The 23,495-nt window shown below is 37.2% G+C and overlaps 1 protein-coding gene and 1 long non-coding RNA gene across 2 annotated transcripts; both read left to right on the top strand.

The window, feature by feature from the left end:
• On the top strand, window positions 1-8,347 carry LOC131796933 (uncharacterized). The gene is made up of 4 exons (XR_010718822.1): window positions 1-83; window positions 208-341; window positions 3,265-3,397; window positions 8,218-8,347. It is a non-coding gene; the product is annotated as an uncharacterized lncRNA (long non-coding RNA).
• Window positions 8,348-11,428: 3,081 nt separating this feature from the next.
• On the top strand, window positions 11,429-22,667 carry LOC131796881 (von Willebrand factor A domain-containing protein 7). Its single transcript, XM_059114487.2, has 11 exons — window positions 11,429-12,399; window positions 14,000-14,157; window positions 14,719-14,826; window positions 15,141-15,580; window positions 15,732-15,876; window positions 16,187-16,411; window positions 17,097-17,677; window positions 17,884-18,058; window positions 19,301-19,908; window positions 20,414-20,722; window positions 21,949-22,667. The coding sequence occupies exons 1-11, from the start codon at window positions 11,549-11,551 to the stop codon at window positions 22,390-22,392; spliced, it is 4,044 nt and encodes a 1,347-aa protein (XP_058970470.2). The 5' UTR covers window positions 11,429-11,548; the 3' UTR covers window positions 22,393-22,667.
• The last annotated feature ends 828 nt before the right edge of the window (window positions 22,668-23,495 follow it).

Genomic DNA, 23,495 nt, shown 5'->3' with positions numbered 1-23,495 from the left:
TAACAAGTATTCCTTGCTATTTGGCGCGCTAGCTTAGTTCATCATAGCTTGACAAGTCATTGATTGCCGCGAATGTGAAACAGGTGAGTCCAATGATGCCTGTTTATTGTATGAATTGATCACCAAAAATCATTCAGGCCTTTCAGCGATATTTCCAACCAATAGAGTTCATTAGTCTAACTTACTCTGCATATTATTTGCTTTTAGAGTGAGAGTCGAGAAAGCTGCACTTTGATTGGTGGTAATCAAATGATTAGTGCCTGGTTTTATATAAGAACACAGCCAATCCTTGAATTTTTAGTTAACGTCAAATTCCCTCAATCTAAGGTCGACTTGGCGAGGTAAGAGGCGTTTTTGACTTACCCACTATGTTATCACTGATTTTCTGTGAGCTTCCTTGACGCTTGTTCTCTAGTTGCGGCTCCCTATTGTAAGACCATCAGCTTTTTCTCGTTATTCGAGATTCACTGAATGTTCTTGATTATCACGTTAACGGTTCGCTGGCGAACCATAGCAAAACAATTTTCTCAGATCCTGATGAAGTGTCATGCCGCAGTCAAAGCGTGAAAATTTTCTGATTTTTGCTGTTAATTCCACATTTCTCTGTTAGATTTAGTATAAGAGTTTCCTGAGAAATCTAGGCGCGCTGTCAAGTCTTTATTTTCCATATTCAAAAGATTTCTATTGCAAAAGCTCCGCGAAGCGAATAACCTAGAAAACAGCTAGAATACGAAAATTGTCGGTGTTTGGTGGGTAACGGGAAATTGTCTTATTGTATTCGTTTTCGTTTCATGACCTCATTCGGTCGAATCTTTGTATGTGGAACCTAAGAATCGGTTCATTGTAAAATGTTTCTAAAAAGCACGATAACTTATTGTTACAGATGGAATTGTCGTGGTAGAAAGAAAATATGAGTATGATCAAACCTTTACAATATATTACGGCAGTGAATAGTATCTTTTATAGTCTTACAAATAGAGATATTAAGAGGGCGCACCCATGGGAGTACTCATAATAATTCAAAAGCATAAACAAATTCTCAGAAAACACTTCAGCCAACAATGTATCAATAAACTCTGTAGCATTAGAGATAATTTTTCCCCTTAAAACTAATGTTAAGTAGTGGATTTTGATAATGAACTCATGTGGGTAATATGAAAACTCTTGCTAGATGTTTTTGTTGTATTTTGGAAATATGGAGGATAGTATTTAGATAATGAACTCATGTGAGTAATATGAAAACTCTTGCTAGGTGTATTTGTTGTACTTTGGAAATATGGAGGATAGTATTTAAATTGAATGGCAGCGTGATTTAAGGCCGCTCCCGTTGTCTTGTTGTTATTACTCAAGATGTCTCTATGGATATTTTACGACTTTGAAGGACTGGATTTCTGCTCACTCGAAAGTTCAAGAAAAAAACCTTAAACGCCTATTTGCAAGCACTGTTTATTTCACCTTTTTCCCCCATAATGAAAAGATTTCACGCTTCGTATTTTAGTACGATTATTATTCCGTGAGTAGAAGTCCTCAGGCACTCTACAATAAAAGTACTGCCATAAATCATGGTCCGTATACCAATTAACATGGTGGTGCATTGGACAAAGAATTATCTGAAACAGGGTATTTTAATTTGTTCCAGTATTTGATTGATAAAGTAGAACTTCGCGTTTGAAACCGAAAAGATAAACCTTCATGTGGTGTAACCTCGGACAACTGAAGGCAGAACAAAGAAAAAGGAATCGAGATGAACTGGAAACCAAATCACAACTGACTAAAAAATTAAAATCTACGATGCGGTTGGTAAATTACGAGTTTGTGCTTAACATCAAAGGACAGTTATGAAAACTAGGAAGCTTATTGAATGGCTGAAATACGATAACTAAAATGTACTCCACGATCCCTTTGTTGAGGTAAAACAGGTGCACACATAAAGAATTAGACTTTTTTGTGTTTCCGGCACTTTACAAAATACGCTTTTCAAAACAAACATGAATTTTACATGCAGATTACGGCATTTCAAAGGTTTAGCAACTGATGCTGAAAGAGAGAGATAAGTGGTAGCTCATTATGACGCGACGCGTGAAACAGCGAAAGCGTGGCCACATCGTTACAAAATTCTTTTGAACCATATTTAAGTGCGTGAAAGTATATTGGCATCAGTAGCGGCATTAATTTGGTATTATAAAGGTTAGTTTGCAGAGATCCCCCTTAACGACAAGAAAAAAGCGAAATCGTCTTTGTCCGACAGTGTTTATCAAATCATGAATAAAGTGATTCAAGGTGTTTGCTTTAGACAATGTGTTTGTTAAAAGGCTTCATACTATGTCAAAAGCTGATGAAGCTATCGCTAGTACTTCTCTTAACGGTTATAACTTATTTCGATTATATTCACGCGTTTTGATTTCTATATATCAACGTAATCCAAGAAGAGTTTTCAGAAAACACCAATTCCACAAGGGAACTATATGTATTGAAAATTAAAGTTAAAGAAAGATTTGTTATTCTATCTCCTCTCCAAATTGACAGGTGAAAATGAGGTTCATAAAGAAAGAGCAAAACAATACTGATGAAATTATATTCCTCTGATGAATTATCGCCTTTATAAAGGTTGCCTGATATCGAAAACAAAAGAAATTTTCATCCAGCCCGAATAATATTACATTCGCAAATAAATCCTCATTAACTCTCCAGATCAGTAAAAAATTGTTATTACTTCGAAATATTTACATGCTGCAAAGAATAAATCTTGCAGTCAAAAATAGTCGTTCAAAAAATGTTCCGCCTTCCCCTCGCGTGACGAAGTTTTCTAACAAAGTCAAATCAGATTCTTAAGAGAACGTAAATGTGGTTTTGATTTGGTAGATCTTCGAACTGTGATTCTATCACGAGTCTCCTGTATTCAACATCGCTAAACACAGTTTCAAGTCTCCTCTATGATTACCCTTGAGCGAAACCTCGACCATTCAATGATGTAACACCCCAAACCCTCTACGGTAACTTAGGCTGCCAAACGCAGTTGTTTGAAATGAGACCTTTGCAGAGCTTTCTAGATTATTTTGAGATGTCTAAATTCAAATATGATTTTAAACCAAGATAAATTCAGAACTACAGACCCTGTGCGAGTGATATCCCTACAGATAAAACGTTGGAGGATGCTTTCAAGGAAGGTCAAACTACATGAGATATAAACTTTCGCTATCATGTCAGACTGAAACCTCTCAGCACGTACTTTCTGAAATTAATAACTTGGCATCTTCTTCACAGCAGGAATTAACCTCATTGTACAACATGAAGATTCTTATTGTTTTGCTTGCGGTCATGTTGGTTTGTTCAGCTAACTCTGTGGAAAGAGAAAGGGACCCAGACGTACTGGACTCAGAAGTACTCGATTCAGACTGTGAGTAAATCCTTTAATATCATTCGAAAAAAGCAACACTAAAAGCAAGTCTATATTTGATGGGTCACCGACAATTCCGAGAAACTAATCATTATGAATAAATATGAGGACTAACACTAGGCAACTTTTCAATAAAACAGACACCAGACCCGCAACGAGACCGGATAAGGGTAGGATTAGTGTTTTTGCTTGCTCAGTGAATATCAGCACTTTTCAATAAGTTCCATTCCCTGTTCGCAACCTTGAAACTTTCAGTACAAAAGAAAACATAGATATTTCGTTCTGGAACCCAGCTTACGACCATCTGGTCGCCATAGAAAATTGAGCGTCGATCGCCTTCACCATCAATATTCCCATCTGAAAGGAAAATCAACAGGAGAAGATGATTTTAAGAAAAAATTTCATACTTTAATGTTTCAAAATTAAATTTTACTCTTTTCTTGACCTTCTGAATCGATTCTTTAACACTTTCCCTTTCATCTCCCTTTCAGTGAAAAAGCCAGGACCTGATTTGGTTTAGTAAAATTCCTTTCTGTCAAGGCACTGAAAAAGGCTGCAATTGAGCAGCCTCTCGTTCGTTATGAAAAAATGCAACTCTTAAAATTTTAGTCCGGCTTCCCGAAATATCACTCGACTGAGACTACTCTATTTAAGGCTCAAGACGACATCTTATGAGTATGGATAATAAGGAAGTCACACTTCTCGTACTTTAAAACCTTAAGGGTTTTGGAGTCAGCAGCCCTACTTTAAGATGCTTTTAGAGACTTTTTCATCTAATTGTAAACAACGTATTTTTATTGGTTACAAAACTTCTGACGACTTTAATCGTCAATATCCCACGGGGTCTATTTATTCATCGGGCCCTATTCGATATTTCATTGTATAAACTATTAACTACGATTATTATTTTTTGATTAATTGCTATCATTATTATTATTATTATTATTATTATTATTATCATTACCGTGTAAGTGAATACTACAAATCCTTGTAAGACTAAAAAAATTTGCTTCAGACTCTTCAGACGTTGCTTGTCACGAATGGTCAGTTACAAAAATTAAACGACAGTTTCTTTCTGTCGCTCTATTTCTTATTGACTCCGTATTATCGATTCAAGTTTACGCTTGAAATTTTACCAGTATTAAGAAAGATGTTTTTTCGTCTAGTCACGAGCGTGGGACAAAGAAAAATTCTGAGTCCCCATGAGGAATCGAACCTCAGACCTTCGGATTTGCGCTCCGATGCTCTACCACTGAGCCACAAAGAATCTTCGGTGAGCGGGATCTATTACGAAGTTCTAATGACACGTGTCCTGCATACTGCTAGTATCAGCAATGTCGATAGCGTAATGTTTTTGAGAGAAAAGTAGAGATGGTAAGTTTTTAGCTCGGTGAAGAATTAAGAAAGATGTTTTTTCGAAAAAAAGACGAAAAAACATCTTTCTTAATTCTTCACCGAGCTCAAAACTTACCATCTCTACTTTTCACCAGTATTGTTTTTAGGATTTAGAAGAAATTTTTCTCAACAAAAAATTACAAAAATAGAGAAATGAAAAAAGAAACAGAAGATTCCCATAACCAGAAACTTAAATTAACAGAGAACAGATCATTATTTCTAAGAGATAAATCCATTCAGCAATTATCGGTTTTGTGACGTCAATATAATTTGTCAAAGATTGATCTAAAAATTTAATAATTTTATGTTTTGACTCATGATATGATCTCTACTTGCTCTCTGGGCCACCAATTATATAATGTGTTACAATTCACGGGTGTCAAGGGGTGCAAAATATTAACCACGCGTCAGTATAATTAAAAACCCTGAAGAAAATCATTGGTTGTTTCAAACCCACGCGAGGAAGAAGCGATCGAAAACTAACCAGACTCAGCAAACTGATAATACTTTCTGAATACAAAACATTAAAAATTCATGCCATAAAGTTGGTCTTCTGTTAGCATTCAGTTCTCTGTACATCTTTGTAAAACGTTTTTAAGTGAAACACACGGTAACAATGGACATGAGGCCTTTGGTAGCTTTCTTCGCGTTGTTGGTCGTATGTGCTGCATTAGAAAAGGACGAAAATTATGGGCGCGACAGGTCGGCCTTGAAGGAAGTCATCAAATGTAAGTGCATAACCCCTTTCTTTCGATGCCTTTCTGTATTTTTCCTTCACTACCGTTACTGATCAGTATGATTCCCCCATGATTTTACTTTTTTGTTAAAAATGGAATGAAGTCAATAGGGCTTAATAACTCCTGAATGACGACTAATTCAGCCAATTCTTTACAGTAAATTCTCCAATACTTAGTCAGACTAATCTCCAGGTATACATTCGTCTAATATTACCGGCATATAAACGATAGTCAGTTTGTACGATGGAATCAGGCACCATAACTAAGCATAATGGCAATTACAGATAATTTTGTTGTCGAATTAGAAATTAAGTCGTGCCACCTTACGTTTGATTGAGCTCCAATAAATATGACTTCAAATACGAAGTTCACAAAGTCACTGACATGGATATGCAACGTTATTAAAGGCAAAAACAGTATTTTTCAAAGAAAAAAACAGCAGTAATGTAATCTCAATGCGAACTAATGATCAACCCGGAACTTTGAAATATACGCGCACACGATGCAAAATTTGCTCTTTCATTCATAACGTCGAAAAAAATGTCGGGACTCAAGCGATCTATTTAGATTACAGATCATCTCGCGTGCACCTCTGCCAATGTCATCTATTGCATAACTTGCACCTCGAAAAGATATACATTGGTGAAAAGGAAGACGACTAGGTGACCTTCGTGAGGTATGAAGCAATGACAAGGACACATCCAAACCACTTGCTAGACACTTTAATCTCCCTAATCATTTAAGCAGCATATGGCAGTCTGCGGCCTTTCCCTACATCTAGGAAGCTCGTAAAGATGCAAAAGTCTTGTAGAAAAAATTTATCTTTCAAATCGGCACTCTTCATCCGCGCGGTATTAACAAACACTATTCATTCAACCAATGTATTATTACTTTTTCTCTTTGCCACGTTCCCACCAATGGCGTAACTCCATTTTTTTTGCATATAAACACACAATCCAAAATTCCTCCTTTCACTCTGATGAAGGGCCAACGCCCCAAACGTCCACTTTAGAAACTCTCTACTGTGACCAAGTTATATTATCAACTCGGGTGATAAAACCAAATTATCTTGTGGTATGATATAGTTGTTAAGAGAAATTCAAGGTTTTCTCTCTTTTCTCTGGCTCTTCGGTGAACCCTCTTATTCACTACAACCTGTTAAATTGCATTACAACAGGGAAGGTCGGGAAGGGTGACTCATATCAACTGTGAAATGTTCTTCGTCAGTTTCTTTAGGTGAGAGTGACTTGATTGTCAATCCATGTCCATCGTCCATCATGTCACACTTAACAAGCGGATCACATTAAACTCCATAGAATAGATCTTGCATTAAGTATTTTCCCTATGTAATGACGTTCTACCTTAGTCTTCACACATTCCCAGTTATGATTCCGCAAAACAAAAGCAAGATTGACAATGTAAAGTTGTAAGAATCCTACTGATGAAATCAGAATTACACTTAGATTTTGTAGATTTTGGTTACGTGCCAGGCAACGTATAATAAAGAACAAGATAGAATTTCATTTCAGGCCTATTGATCAATTTAGTGGTGTATTACTTTCGCATTTTAGTACCTAATATTTATTTTGAATCTTCAAATTGTCTTGAAACTAAAAAGAAAATTGTTCTTTAAAAATTCACTGAAAATCGGTAGCCAAAATTATTTGTTTAGGTGTTATTTGATTTTCGTGTTAACCTGTAATTTCGTCAGTCGCCGGCACCTTTTGTTGCTTCACACAGCCATGACAGAAAAGCTTTTGAACACCTGTAAACTCCGAGCGCTTCGGAGTAAGTGATATTTTTAATGAATCTTCGGATTATTTTCAAGTTCAAGGATTGTAAATTACAATTTTATGAAAAACGCGGGTTGTTCTGTTATTTCTGTGTGAATCCTCGCACGCCTGCCAGTCGCTGGCGCCGCTTGTTGAAACTAAAACGAAAAAAACATAAACTCTTTTAAGATTATGGTTGATTTCTTTTTCACCCCACCACTATTCTTAGCAACAAAGGTCGCCATTTCGTTTGTTTATTACTCGCCAAAAACTATCAAATGCACTTAAAAGCCTAAAATAAAAAAAAGTTTACAGGAATCGACCAATCGAGCGAGTGCCATTCTCCACATCATATCTACAACTCGCTCTTGCGCATGCGCGCAATTCACGAGTTAAAAAGGGTGTTTTCCATGAAAAACCTGCAAAGAAATCAACTTTGACCGGAGCAATTAATTTCTCCACTCTTAGGCGGATGAAATTTTTTCAAAAAGTATGATAAGAATATTATAAACCGAAAGAACAACTGTTTTCATGCCGAGTTCACCATCGGAGAAGGTGTTTTTTGATCAAAATTAATAGCAGCTTGTTCTGATTATTTTGCAAAGTTAAATATACTATTTATTCACATTAATTAAGGGAAGACAACAATTATTCTTAGCTGTAAAATGACATCGACAAGAGAATCAGAGAAGACGTCAACTAGTTTTTATATGTTTGTCGAATAGCTCGCGATCATATGGTTATACTTATAAGTGAAAATATAAAACTTATATTATACTTATAATGGCACGTCATATCCTACACCCCAAAACGTAATGTTAATCTAAAATCTGGTCGAAAATCTAATCTAAATCTGCTAAAACTTGTTTGATTTTGCACTTCCATTCATTATTGTATTCTTTACCTGTTTCCACAGTAGTTCGAGAGAGTCGTTCATGTGGTGACAAGTTTCGCTTCCGAACCTGTATCAGGGCTCGCCGTATGCCTTCTAACTGCAGCAAGCTGTACTTCAAAATCGGCTGCAGACGAATGTGCGCCCTATGTTGGTAAGTGCAAGGGGAGCGTCTACTCTTGCAGCCCACCAGCTTCTACTCATGTAACCCACCAGCGTATGCCTCTAAACGCCAAAGAAGTTATCTGCACAAGTATACAAGCCAGAGAAACAAACATTGCTTTTAATTTACCCTTAATCTTGATCCAGATTGATTTTATCAGATTGATAGCCTTGAAGATGGTAGCAACGCTAAAACTATAATGTCGCACCAATTGCTACATGGTTCAAACAAATCAATCGAATTTGGAAGAGCTTTTACAAAAGGAAAATGTACTTTTGAGTAAAAACGAATGACAACTTTGGTGTACTTGAGATATTCACCAAAGAGCTATTTGAAAAGAAAAGAAACGTTTTCTGGGCTTACATAACCTTTAACATACATTCCGTATCTTGACGAGATCTATCTAACTACATAGCTTGCCATTCAAGTGAAACCAAGGAACATTGCCTAAAACCGATAAGTTATCAGCTGTACCTACACAGTTGAAAGTAGGAAATTGATAGTTATGATAAATAGCTACGTTTTCATATAACCATTGCTAAGGCATGTTCAATGTTGCTAAACCTTGCAGATGTTTTCTACTGGCAACACTGATGTGAGCCAAGATGACAAGCCGGAGTGTCCTTTATGAAGTGATTATTTCATTATTACTCAGTGTATCTGTTAAAACCACCTTTAAGGGAAATAAAAATTTGAAAATCAACTTCTCTGTTTCTAACCAGTAAGTTGAAGAAAAATGAACACAGACAAGACAACAGGTAGCTTTATTTTGTTGGAGATTATCAGAGGCGGAAATTTAACAGCCAAAGTTCTTTAATTAGTGGTGTAATTCTGCGGGTGGAGATGCTCAGCGGTCGATGCATCAAAAACGGACCAATTTTAAAATCTAGTTTATTAAGTAGTTCGGTTGATGTACTTACATTTTATGGTTGTAAACTTGTTAAGAATGAGAAATGAGCAGTACATAACTATTAAGGTCACTCCAGGGGGCCTTTTCTCGAAGTTCCCGGTAACTCATTGGGCCCGTAAAGCTGTTCTGTTTTCATTCAAGATGAAGATTTGAAAATTATACAATAGAAATTCTAGCTAAAGAAACAAAACTGACTGGTCAAGGAGCCAGAGCCTGCTTCTCTATTCTTTGAATTTAGATTCTAAAATATAGCTTTGGGCCTGTTAATTCACCGGGACTTCAGAAAGGCGGGCCCCAGGTTCGACCATCTCTTCATGACGAGCTGATTTAATTTATATAGGTTGACCACTAAATACAGGTTCCACGGAATAGCAGGGTTGTTAAAACGATGAAAAAACTCATGCATTTCATCCCATAATTGACACTTAAATGTACAAAACTCCCCTCAAATCTACTACTACTTACATTGATTTCCGGGAGATAAATTTGGACTACAGTTTTACTCAAAAGATTATTCTTATTTTTATTTGAGCGGTTCCACTTAACCCTTTAACTCCCACGAGTGACCAAGACAGAATTTCTCCTTACAATATCAATACCATATCAACCAGAAAAGAGAAGAGAATAAAAAAATATATCACTTTAGGGATAATAAGTTGATCCAATACCAAATTCACTGAACTAACATAATGTGACAGTGAGGAGAATGACAAATTTGAACTGGGAGTTGAAGGGTTAAGAACCCGTTCAATACAGGTGGAAGACAATACAAACAGGCCATTGGAACTCACGTAAAGGTTGATCACGACCTCTTAAAAGAGGTGAAAATTACAGTATTTTATTGGGAAAAAACCGGGCCTTTGATAACCGACCACTTATACAGGGTGACCGCTTAATACAGGCTCGACTTTAACAGTAATAGGACAGCGTGGACTTCAACTCGGTCTGAGATCATACGAGCGATTACAAAATCGGACGACGGCGAAGCAAGAGTTTTACTTTTTAATAAAGAGTGTGATTATTCACAGAATTGCGTGAGTCCTGTTACCAATTTATCATAACCATTACAATTTCCGAAAAAAACAATACATTTATTTGGGGAGATATTTCCCCTAGAGACATTGACTAAAGTAAAAAGTTCCTCCATTTTGAAATTCCCAAGTTTTGTAGGGTAAGTGGTTGTTGGTATGGTTATTGTAATCAATTCTGTGATTGGTGGATTTAGCTGAATGGACTTGCTCTGCTTGGCTGCTTAAACCGTACTATTACAGAATAATCAGTCAAAAGTAAAGCAGCTAACGCACCAATCACATTGGAGGAAATTGTAGTAGTTATGATTAAGAGTCAAATGACGTATATAATGTTTGTATTGTGTCGAGATTGTGATTGTGTGTCATTCATAAAAGTCGCAGTCATTCACCAGTAGAATGTGATGTACAGTTTCCCTCCATATTCCCCTCAACAGACCGATTATTTTGGTGCTAAATAGCTAGCAATAAGGTAGCTAGCACACATTACGAACTGCAAGCAAAAATCTGACGGGCCGTCTCATTTTTGAGTTGTATAATAAGACTAATAACATTCTTAAGGAAATTACAAATCCTGATGGGTATATTTAGCTTGTGGATTCTACCGTTTTATGAAGGAAAAAAACGATGCACCAACCAAAGTGATTAAGATAAATGCCACAGAGAGTAAACAAAGTGCTACGATAAAAGCCTGTCACTGTTGGTACATGAACCGAAAACAAATGCAGATCAGGAGACTAAAATGATTTGCTTGATTCAGGTTCAAGAAAACTAATTTTCACTTACATGGAAATCTTTTTTTTTTTAATGTTAGGAAAGTGTAATATTAAAGGAGGTATATATGTCTATCTATATACGACCACGAGGTAAAATAAAAGGCAAGAAAGAATTGAGGGATTAGCCACACACACGAGCATTTCAAATTTCTTGCAATAGCACCACGGAAAAAAAACACAAATCAAAACATTTTCCATTTGATTTTTATTTATGATGACCTATGTTTTAGTCACTTTATTTTTAAAAAAGCTCCGCAGATTACTTATTCATAGATTCGCACTAAAAAGCAAAACAGCGAGGTTTATAAATATTCAAACCTCCTTTGCTGCTTTGGTGAAAGAAATTACTCGTTAACAATATACAATACAAGCGCATGCTGCCTGATAGTAAGCTTTTAATTCCATCAAGTCCTAACCAGCTGCGTTCGCTCACCGACGCCATTATCTCGTAGCTACACACAAAGACTTTTCATGATACATGGCGTTTGCTCGTGGTCTTGTGGTTTTGTTGACCTTTTTCACCATCTCAGAGGCGTTTTTCTCATCTGCAACACTGGATGTAGATAGTGAAAGTGCCGTTCAGACTCGCGATCATGATCTCATTACAAAACTTGGACTGTTTCGATGTCTGGTAGAATTCGTTAAAGATAACCCACGGTATGTCCACGAAGAAATGGTCAAAGACTTCGAAGATCTTCAAAGGATTACCGTCACTGCGGATGACCCAAAGACAGTCCAAAGACTCATCAGTGTGATGGTTTCCAAAATGCGCCTTCAAAACGCTTTAACCGAGATACAAAGCTCAAACGCGGAAGTAAACTCAGCCCCCCTAAAGATGGTGGCTTCCGCTCACTTTAGCGGAGAGCAGTTCAAAGATGGCGCAAAGCGTCTTTATGAATTGAATTCTGAAATAATCACGACCCTATTGAAGAGCGTGAAATATGAACACGCTCGTCAACTTGTTGGTCAATATTTACACACATTACAAGACTTTTACAGCCACTCAAACTGGGTTGAACTTGGACATTCAGTGAGGAAATTCTCTTTTTCATCAAATCAAGCAGATTTATTTTCACCTCAATTTCTTGCTAAACCAAACGAAGCAACTTGTGTTCCTTGCCAGTCAACCGCAGGTCAGGAGGATGATTGCGATAACAACTTGATAACAAACAAAATAACGAGTGGATACTACGGAGGTCAAGACATTACAAAACCGACAAACGTCAGCAAATGCAGCCACGGCGGCATTCTAGATAGTAGCCGCGGAAAAGGAACAAGAGGAGGAATAAATAAAGAGTCTGCGTCAAGGAAGTTGTCGCCTCACTTCAAGTAAGTGAAAGGAGCGTTGCCTTTTCTCCCAAAAAGACTAAATTATTTGTGTTTTTCTTTTAGCGCGACACGAGTTTTTCGGCGTACGAGAAGCGCTCAATTATACACTGAATGCGCAAATTATCTCCATTCCGCAAATATAACCCTCCTGATCCATTTCTTGGGAATTTGTCTTAAATGCATTATGACTTATTTACAAACAGAAAGCCAATGAACCAAAGTCGAAGGCAGATAAGGACCATAAAATTCGCCTTTGCTTAGCAATGATCTCCTAAGTATTGAATGAAAATTGAATTCAAACATAGAACATTTGAATAATTTAAAAGGAACATCTCGCGTCTATGGATAATGAAATAGATTGTGGCATTTCTTTTTTCTTTGTCTTTTCTTCCTCTCTTCCGTAAAGGGAAAAAAAACATAGCACAAGTAGACAATTTTGGGATATTCGAAAATAAGCCAAAGGTGTCAGCGAAAGCTCTTCTTGGTATATGTCAATATTGATATGGAGTTCATTTTCGCATTGTTAGAATATTTTTACCTATTAAACTCAATAAAACAGCATAGTATTTTTTTCACTTTTCAAAACGGAGAGTTACTTAAAAAAATTTTCGTGAGAAATCAAAGCCTAGTCCTGTCCGCAGAAGACAATTTGTAAAGCGTCAGTCTTAAATTTCTAACGGGTAGTCGCGGACAATGAGCCTTTGTAATGTATTTTTCTAAATTTACATTTGAACCTAGATCGCAGTTTACAATCAAGAAAAGGTGAAAATGAACCACATCGATAGAATTTGCATCAGTGAGACTACTCTGTCAATTCGCCGAGGTTTTGTGGGATACATCAAAGAAACTGTTGTTAAATCCTTCGAGTATTCTGTTGGATTTCAGTCTAATTACAATTCTTAGCATTCATACCAGCTGAGAAAATTAGCTTGTTTTGGTGAGATTTGTATATTCCGCGGTTATCAAGAGAATGGACAAAAAATCTTTGCACGGCGTCAAACTAAACGAAAAAAAAATGTATCTTGTTTAAAATCTCACAACATCAAACAGCAATTGACTGGAAAGACGTTTAGTGAAAAATATTATACTGCTTTGAATCAAATTAAGTGTATCGCCTTGTAAGAAACTCAACCCGCGGAATATTTTTATGCTCAGTATGACTCCGACAGACGACAGCTTGTTTTGTGCTTTTTAATCGATCTTCTTTTTTTCATCGACAGAAGGCTAATAACGTGTTCAATAAAAGCCAAACAAGACGGTTGTAAACAACAAATACTATCAACGCTAGTTCCTGCTCATCTTTCGTATGGAAATCTCGTAACATTAATATTCTAGACAACCTTGCTGTTTGGTTCAGATAACCTGAATTAAACTAAACCCGTTTCATCAGATAACAAGACAGCTTAAAAAACCAATTATGCTACAATGAGCCGATTCAATGGTGCACAATGAAGTTCTCTCTATTTTAAATATCACCCTGGATTAAAAAACCAATATTTTAATGAGAGCGAATGGATTCCACATTACTATTTGTAAGATCGGCAAAAATTTCTTTCATGAGCTGAACTTTGTGTTCCAAAATTCATATATTTTCCTTCAGGTTCCATGCACTGGCCGCTGAACACGCAGTAGAAGGCACTAAACAGTTTTTTGAAAATCTTCGTGCTGCCGTGGGTGATAAGACTTTTGCTCGTTTTCTAAATCTCCAAGCCGTAAGGACACTAGCGCTTGTTATAGATGATACCGGCAGTATGGGAGGTAGGACGAATGAATTAGTTCTTTGTATTTCTACAGGTGTTAAAGTTAAAACTTAAAGGAGTCCAAACCTGATGGAAGCTTACATAGAGAGCGAACCGGGAGTTTTAACTAAAGGAAACCGAGAGCAAATTGAGTGAGTGGCTGTCGGGTACTGATGGGTTACCTGTGCTCAGCCTCTCGTCTTACTCTGTACATGGTATGCTTGTAGATGGGACATGAGTAAATGGCTCATGCTGAGCTCTGGTCCTACAGGTCTGAAACGGGCTAAACTCTCATTTGTTTGCTGAGATTAGTTGATCAATAAAACAGTCTTAAAAATGAATTAATTACAAGTATTACGCTCCAAAAACCCTTATTCCAGAACGATAGATAAATGACACTGGAAAATAAAAAAATGAACAAACAAAAGCAACATCAGCAACAAAGTGAAAAACTTTGGTTTACCATAAAGACACAAACTCAGGAGGGGAAATAAATTTTTGCGACAGCCAAGAGAGAAGTTGGAAGTTACCTGACTTGACGTCAACAGCTAACGATTCCTTCTAATATCATTTTTTGCAGAAGAAATCAAGTCTGTAAAAAAATTATCCATAAATTTTGTACAGAAAACAAAGAATCCTACGGCCAACATGGCTTTTATGTACATTCTTGTACCATTCAACGATCCACGTAAGTAAAAGCGCTGCAGTTAAACTCAAATATTCTCATAGAATGATTCCTTCACTAGGAATATCAATGGCTGAAAAACTAGAATTAGCTAATTGAGAAAATGTGGCATAATTAAGAGTTACAATCATCATACCCTGTTAGGCCTTAAATACCATTTTAGGGCACTTTTGAGAGGGCACTCCCAGCTAGAGACTTTGGTGGCCACAAAACCCCATTGGTACGTTTTGGAAATTGTTTGAATCACTGAATAGGTAGGGCTGCACAATCTAAGGTGTTGGTTGCGTTGTAGCGTGTCTTGGTCGTTATTTTCACAGGAGTGGGCCCAGTGACGGCCACAAGTGACGCAAATGAAGTCATCGAAGCCGTCAACTCCCTTGAAGCCAATAAAGGAGGCGACTGTCCAGAACAAGGCATGACTGGATTGTATAAAGCGCTTCTGCAAAGCGTTCAAGACTCGGTCATCCATTACTTCTCTGACGCAGACGTGAAAGACTTTGAACTAGCTCAAGTAGTTCTTATATTGGCAAAACAAAAGAGAGTGAAAATTAACTTCATATTGAGTGGGCGTTGCAGATTCAGTCGACGGCGTAGATCAACAAGGGAGGAACCAAGACTAGGATCACAGGATCTGTTCCGAAGTTTGGCTGCAGCCACAGGAGGCCAGGTTTTGAAGACAAAAAAGAATAAGGTTTCTGTTCTTGTGGACATTATTGGCTCAAAAAGTTACGCCAGTGACAACAGGGATCTAACAGAGGTAACTAAATATCAATGGCTTATTCTTTAGTATTAATGTTCTTTTGTTGTTTTTGTCGTTGCTTACTTTTATGTCTCCCCAAGGATCTTGTTTCACAAGGAAACTGAATTATTTAAGAAAGTTACGTAATTCACTGATACATACTTTTCAGGTTATCCTTCTACACGTGAGCAGCGACTCTAAGCAAGACGAGGAAGACACGCCTTTTATGATCGACGTGGATAACACCCTTAAAGATGTATTAATAGTGCTTTCTGCGGAAGGCGATCTTGGGATTACCCTGTTAAATCCAACTGGTAAAAATTAGAGTTGCATGTAATGCATAAAGAGTGCTCACATGTTTAACGCAATGCTTACTTGCATCACACTTTCAAATTTAATAATCATTTTGATAATGCTGTTTGAAATTGTTTTTCTCTCTGTCGAATGTCCGTGTCATTAAACGAGAGAATATAAATAAATTCTTGGAAATACTTTCCGTTGCGATTCGTACATCGCATGAGGATACAACCATTAATAAACAGAGAAAAGAAATAAAAATGAAATCCTTAATGAAAATATATTTATCCGTACAATAGTTCAACTTTTCATTTGCTCTCTTTTCAGACGACCAGCCGTTAAAGGCAACAATACCTAGTCAGTTTGATCATATTCATGTGACTGAAGTCAAAAAATTCCACGGCGGTCAACTAATGATTCGTGTGCGATGCACTGGACCCTATAGTCTGCAGGTTACTGGACGGAGTGTTTTGGACTTTACCTACCAGCTGTCGTCTGTTGAAAATCTGGAGAGTGGGGAGAGGAAACAACTTTTCGGAAGCCCAGTTAAAGGTAATTAGGTAATCTTATCTAAAACGAGATAAGCTGTTACAAGACCAGCTTACTATCACTACTATTATATAACAAACCTCTTTCCATTGCCCTTCACATTTGGCTTTCTTTCATTCAAGATCTTTCATCAAAGTTTAAATCCAGTTCATTGTAACTTCATTTCTAGGAGGGTCCCTTTTTGTATCAATGTCAACAAAAGTATAACCAGATAAACGGCTGTGAATATATGAAAGTCATATATTTGAACATCGGATAAAGACGTGGATATGAAAGCGATCTTCGCAGTCATAAACACTACTTAAGCAGTAGTGAAAAGAAGGCCTGAAAAAGATTCAGGCCTGTACGGGATTTGAACCACTCACGGGTTTATTTGGAACCAACACAATGACCAGCTCCCAGTTGGCTTGTTAGCTCAGTTGGTAGAGCACTGCACCGGTATCGCAGAAGTCATGGGTTCAAATCTCGTAAAGGCCTGATTTTTTTTTCAGGCCTTCTTTTCACTACTGCTTAAGTAGTGTTGTTAACTGCGAAGATCGCTTTCATATCCATATAACCAGATGATACCGTCGTTAACATTCAAAGGTCTATTAATCTACTAATATTTATCTCAAGTCAAAACAATATACCTAGAGAAATACTGAAACTCAAATGGCAAGCACTGATGACACTAATTCTGATTTCACAGGACAAACGTTGCTACTAACCTTGGCTTTTACCAAACCAGAACTCATCAAAGAAGTTAATTCACTATCACTCATAAACTCAAGTGGCGTAGAAATGGAGTCGTTTACTGTAAAAAAAGGAAAAGAAATCCACAGAGATTCACTTCATGTCCTTTTTGCTCCCTCATTTGAACGATTTCGCTTTCAGTTGAACGGCAAGACAACGGAAGGATTTACACTAAGAAGAATAAAACCAACCGAAATCAAAACAGAAGAAGTTCAATTGGACTTTAACGATCGAACATTAAACAGCTCCAGAAGAATTATTCCTAACGTTACCTCCAAAATACAATTAAAAATAACAAATATGGGAAACTCAGAAAATTTTACCCTGAAGGCAATGGACGACTTGGGATTTATTCAGTCAGTAGAGCCTCATAACTGCTTTGTCGCTGCGAAAGATACCGCTGAGTTTTCATTGATAGTGAAGGCGCCAGCTAATGCTACCAAAGGAGAGACAAGTACCGTTACTGTATTTGCATCACCAACGTCAAGCGAGAGCCCATCGAACTACATGGTGTTTTACGTCAGTGTTAAAGAGATCGTGAGTATTGAATAGTCGACATTGTGGAACGCGAGTAAGATAAGAATTATCAGCTTGTGCACATTTTGAGCTTTTATTACGCTGGGAGTCTATACATAAAGACCCTTGACCATACAATGCTTACTGAAAACTTCACTTATATTCTGTCTTTTGAAACATCAATTTTGATACCTTACCGAACCTTTCTTGCTCTGCTTTCTTCGTAGGAAAGCATTTTCCCACCAAAATGCGAAGTTACAAATCAAACAGAGAAATGTGATCCAGTGTACCACCTTTCAAATTGTTCAACAATCACATGGAAGTCCTACATTAACATATATAGCCCGGGAAAACAGTTACTAGCAGTTACTTCTAAGAATCTTGAGCTTGGACAACTAAATGGTAAATATACGCATGTCACGTTTTATCACGTTTTGTGTTTCACCTGATGGGAGCCTGTTCGTAATAAGTAGTAGAACTGAAGATCTAGGAAAGAAGTTAACTGTAATTTTTATTGGTTGAGTAACCCTCAAAAATTTGTTGATATTGTCAGCCGTTGCTAAAGTGTAAATTGTGAGGCAATCGGGAAGAAGAGGGCGCGGAGGTGATTATCACGTAAAATAAACTGAGTGGAGTGCACTTTGGTCTGAAATCGTGGGCGTGATTTCGAATTAGAGGTATATTTTCGGTCCAAAAAGTGCTCGACACGAAGTTCAATACATGAGTTGCTAGTAATCGGATCCTGGTGTTTGCGCAAAGATTTCTGGGATCGTCGAATATTTCTTTCTAGTGAGTTGCAATGTTTGCCTCTTAGCAATCCCAGAAATCTTCGCGCAAACACAAGGATCCGATTACTGGCAACTCATCCATTGACACATTATGACATCTATTTTGAAATCGCAAAATTCCGTCGCCTCCCACAAGTTTTTTTTTAGTCTGTACAAATGTTTATTGATACAGTATATTGAGCCGGTTTGCAAGCAGTTGCAAAAGTGGTATCTCATTTTCCTGCAATTGGATTTCTTTACACAAGCTTTTAAATTTGATTAGTTGTTATATTTTGGTAAAGCTGTCTTATTGGCTGGAAAAAAGATGCGATTCAGAGCATGGTACGATTTGAGAACAAATCGCACGGGTGAGGGCCAATCAGATTGCAAGGATCACAGTGATTTCAAAATAGATGTGACAAATCGCTTGATTAAATATCTCATGCCGAGGTGAAGAATCTCTATGTTTCGCGAAAACGGACTCTGAGGGAAACTGCATTACGATTATTCCAGCAGTCAGCAATATATGCTCGATCCGTCTCAATCCATTGTGTTAATAATGTTATTCAAACTAAGAAATACGATCTTAAGAGTTTAATTTGTATTTATCTCTTCACGACAATGCTTTGTGAGACGTTATCTAAGGTTTAATATCATGGTCCACGTCTCATAATCACGACTCACACAAACATGGAGTCGGCGAAATTTGGGTTTCCTGGCTGTACGATTGATCCCGTGAATAACTGAAAAATGTCAGAGCATCTTTGCTCGTTTGTTCCATTGTAGAATCACAGTCACTGTCGATTTATCATTTAATAAATATTGTGGAAAAAATGCTATCTTATCGTAATCAAATCTGTCTTTTTTTAACCAACAGTTAGTCCCTATGAGACAGGAATGTTCAACTCATCAGTATCAGGTGTCTACACATCGACATGTTGCCATCCTACAGCAAGTATAATCGTCGTAGACCAGAACGGTAACACAGCTGTCTGTGAATTAAGTGCAGTGACACCAATCATAAACATCAAACCCAATATAAAATTCAGCGAACTGAACGTCCTCGTTGGAAAAAAGTCTAAACTTGAATTTAACATTACAAACCTCGGAACGAAAAGCTCGTTCTCTTTACAAGTATCGGATAGTGAGTATTGCATTGGTTTCGTCACTCCGATAAACATTAACATGGATCATAAAGAAGTTGTGCGATGTGAAGTTGTCCTGATAGGAAGCAAAAAGACTGGGTCTAATAAGACAAGCCTTTTAGTCGACGCTGTACCTCTTGCGGCTGATATCGACGCTACAGAAATACGTTTACTGGAAGTGGACGTGATTGTTGAAGCAGAAGCAACTGGGCCATCACTTGGATGGAATGTTACAGCCGATTTGGATCATATTCCTTACCTTATAATTCACTATGGAGATGAAGAAGAGCTCTTGTTCCAAGTTAAAAATCATGGCCAAACAGGAACATTCAATTTTATTGTGAGTTGCTAGATCAACGAAATCCCGAGTACCGAATTTATTAACTTAGATGCATACTCCTAACACAAGGAAATTCATACAGTTCGATCTGTTGACTAATACCACGTATTAATAAGTATCAGTAAGTGATAAGTTTTGCCCAGTAGCTCTCTGCCGTCTGCCTGCGACCTCTTTGTCTCTACATATCACTCGACTATGCCCGTTTTTTAGTTTAAGCCTATTTCACTGAGACTATTGAAAGCAAAAGGGCTCTATTTTTTAATGACCACTCCACAAAATTTTATTTGCAAATAAGCGGTAAAGATAACTTATTTTGTCTTTCTATTCGCTTAATATAAAGGTATGTACAAGCTGCACAGCTCAGTCAACTCAGCCTGTAGCACCAAGATATTTGGGAAACATGCACTTTCTTATGATGGCTCTTCATGTCGCTGATCAAATTACACGTAACTTTGAATTATTGTCTTCGACACGTTTTTTAGTGTATTGTTATATTGTGTTTTAGGCTTCCCGCTCCAATAACGTCTATTTGCGGTTTGTACCAAATCCAGTCAACTTAGACAACAGTGAGACAACTGTATTAAAACTCGTCATGAACACTAAACAAAATCGCCCCTCAGAAGAGGAGATAGTGGTCAGTGCACTACCAAATTGGAGTAGCAAGATGATAAAACTTTTCAGCAAAAAAGTTCAAGTCATTCCTGCACTCAAGAGCGTGGTGTCGAGTGGTAAGGTGTTGATGAGTACAGGAGCCATAGTCAGTGAAACCTTTACAGTCATTAACGTTGGTCGACGACAACACTTCACTTTTAAGGTTAGTAAGCGACTAAACATCTCCATCACTGTTTTAAGTTTACCAGATATTTACTACTCAAGCCCCGTTCAAACGGTCATAATAGTTTGAAACTCCATGATAGTTTCAACTATCATTTATCATCATTGACTAAGATGTTTTCAAACGGTTCATGATAGTTGACAAAATCACGCAACGAGATCGCGTAATTGTAAACAAATATGGCGCGGGCTGAGGTCAGCAATTTCGGTGGCATTTGAAATTTTAGCGGAGAAGTCGCCAGTTGAAGATACTGAAGATGATGAGAGTGAACTACAAGACATTCTGCGAAATTTTGACGGCTATGTTAGTCATTTTATCTCTTGCCATTTCGGTTCGAGCCCATTTTTTGCAAAACTGCTGACCGATGAACTATCGTTCACTATCATCCGCTTGTTCAAACAGCAAAAACCATCATCAACTATCATTTCAAATTGAACATGTCTAACTAAATGATACTTGATGATAGTGCATTTAGCTCGTGTTCAAACTCGCGTGGTTATTGAAACTATTATCGTGACCGTTTGAACAGGGCTTTTATATAAGTTAATAGTTCATTATCATTCATCTCACGTTCTGTATATTTTGCTTTTATACTTGTTAGAAAGTCATATTTATCTTTAACTCAAAGCTTTAATAAGTAAGCGTAGCTGACATTAACATTATTGTAAAGCGCAATTGAAAGGGAAACATAGCAAGGAACATATGAGACCTCAAAGCAGAAACAAGAAAACTTCCTTATGCGCAGGAAAACATGATTAAGGTGTGAATCTGATTGGCTGAGAAAGTGGCGCGAACTTCTACGCTAATTATAGAGCGGAGAAAAGCAATTCCGGAATACTTGCGACACTATATCAAAAATTGCCTTAAAACATCAGGGCCCTTTGAAAATCACTCGTGACGTTTTCGAAGTTCTAAAATTGTACTCGCCCACGGCCCCTGAAATTTTGAGAGTTTCGAAAATATCATTAGTGCCCATAACTCCCAAATTGCATGAGCACGTTTACACGTTTGTTTTGAATCAAGCCTGATCGGAATAGGGCAACGTTTGAGTTCCTTCAATTACCAGTCTTACATGTCCAATTAATAGGTAAACAGTCTCCCTTTCTCAATTTGTTTTTCCTTGCAGTTTCATTAGTAGAGTGGATACAATTTATGTATTGACTGATCATCTGGTTGATTACGTGTTTGATATTCATTCGCATTAGGTGTCATGTCCAGGTACTCTTACATGCCATGTAACTCCAGATGAGGTCGTTCTAAAACAAAACGAGAGCATAGTGGCAAATCTGACGGTGGAGTCCTCAACAACCATGGAGCTAGACACCATGGAGGTCAAAGTAATGGCGCTATCATCATCATCGAAAAACAGGACAGCTGGATATCTTATATTCACTCTTGAAACAACCGTAAAAGACCATATTATAGCAAAGGAAACAAAAGAAAAAGATAAAATGGGATTCATCACAATTCTTGTAATTATATTAATCTGCGTTTTAATATTTGCTCTGTGTCTACTCGCGATGTGTTGCTACAGGAGAAAACGAGGTTCGTGGAACGTATGGAAAACAAAATCAAACCAACAAAAACAAAGAGTGAAAGTGGAATTGTCAACAACAGATGACAATGCCGAAAAAACTGAGATGGTATGAGGGGATGTATTATCACGCACCTGCAGCTGTTACGTGACTTAATCAATCTTCACTTCTATTAAAATTTACAAGTTCATCCCATTGACCATTAAGTAAAAATGTATAAGAACTGACATAAAACCAATAAAGAGACATCACCTTGTAATTGAACTTTAACTTAGGTATTACTAGTGCCCTAATTGGTCAAAATCCTGTCGTGTCGAAACGTTGGAGGAGTGTCAAGACGTTAGGTCTATGAATTGTAACTTCTCGGTTACATTCATTAAATCTTTGAACCAGAGTGGCATCAAACCATGTCTGATTGTCCATCTGGTTGCCTATAGAACTTTAATATAACCCTTCGTTTGTTGCACCGGTAAACCAAGAGAAAAGGGAAACATGTAAGTTAAATTTATAAAGTAATAGACCGCACTTTCCATGGGTTTAGAAGCGTAATAACCACTTGGGATGTTGGAAGAACACAAACTTTTTTCCTGTTTCTCTCAATACTCAGGGTGGGTTTATAACGCCAATAAACCAATAGAGAGTGCAGTTTATTGCTTAAAACAAAGGCAGGATGTTCGAAAAGCAATCGGTACTTTCAAATAAAGGTCAACTCCGTACGCAGTACTATTTCAATGTCCAGGGGCAAGGCACTTGATTCACACAACACTCCAAGTTAAGGGAAATGTGTATCCCCAAATGTGATCATTGCAGCTATATGTCGAATAAAGAAAATCGTGCCTCTCACATTTAAGAGAGATAATCAGTTTTAACTCTGATTAGAATGGTTTGTTTGACAAAAATGGATAGTTTTTATGGTAGATATTATCAATAGTTAGCGTTCTAAAATGTATCCTTGTGTGTAGAACATAAGTGACAATTCTTTTGTGTAGAGAGCATTCATTAAAGGAAAAAATGAGCGAAATACTCAATTCAAAGAAAGTTATTAGAGTTACAAGGAATGGTTGGGATACTGGTTAACTAAATTTATGTCATAAAAAACACGTGATCCAAAAAAATATCTCATGCAGCAACCAGTGCCGAAGATCATAGAATTGTCTGCGGTAATAAGTTATACGTATAAAACTATTATTCTTTAGAATTAGAGAACGCAAAAGAGT

This window comes from Pocillopora verrucosa, chromosome 9 (genome assembly GCF_036669915.1).
Source record: "Pocillopora verrucosa isolate sample1 chromosome 9, ASM3666991v2, whole genome shotgun sequence".
In the NCBI taxonomy this organism is placed as follows: Eukaryota; Metazoa; Cnidaria; class Anthozoa; order Scleractinia; family Pocilloporidae; genus Pocillopora; species Pocillopora verrucosa.
The sequence above is the reverse complement of the archived record's forward strand: the minus strand, read 5'-3'. Positions and strand labels throughout refer to the sequence as shown.

Coding starts and splice junctions, on each gene's coding strand:
- LOC131796881 (XM_059114487.2), top strand. CDS start 11,549: ATGGCGTTTGCTCGTGGTCTTGTGGTTTTGTTGACCTTTTTCACCATC. Junction 14,158..14,718: donor TGATACCGGCAGTATGGGAG/GTAGGACGAATG, acceptor CATTTTTTGCAG/AAGAAATCAAGTCTGTAAAA. Junction 20,723..21,948: donor GACAACACTTCACTTTTAAG/GTTAGTAAGCGA, acceptor CATTCGCATTAG/GTGTCATGTCCAGGTACTCT.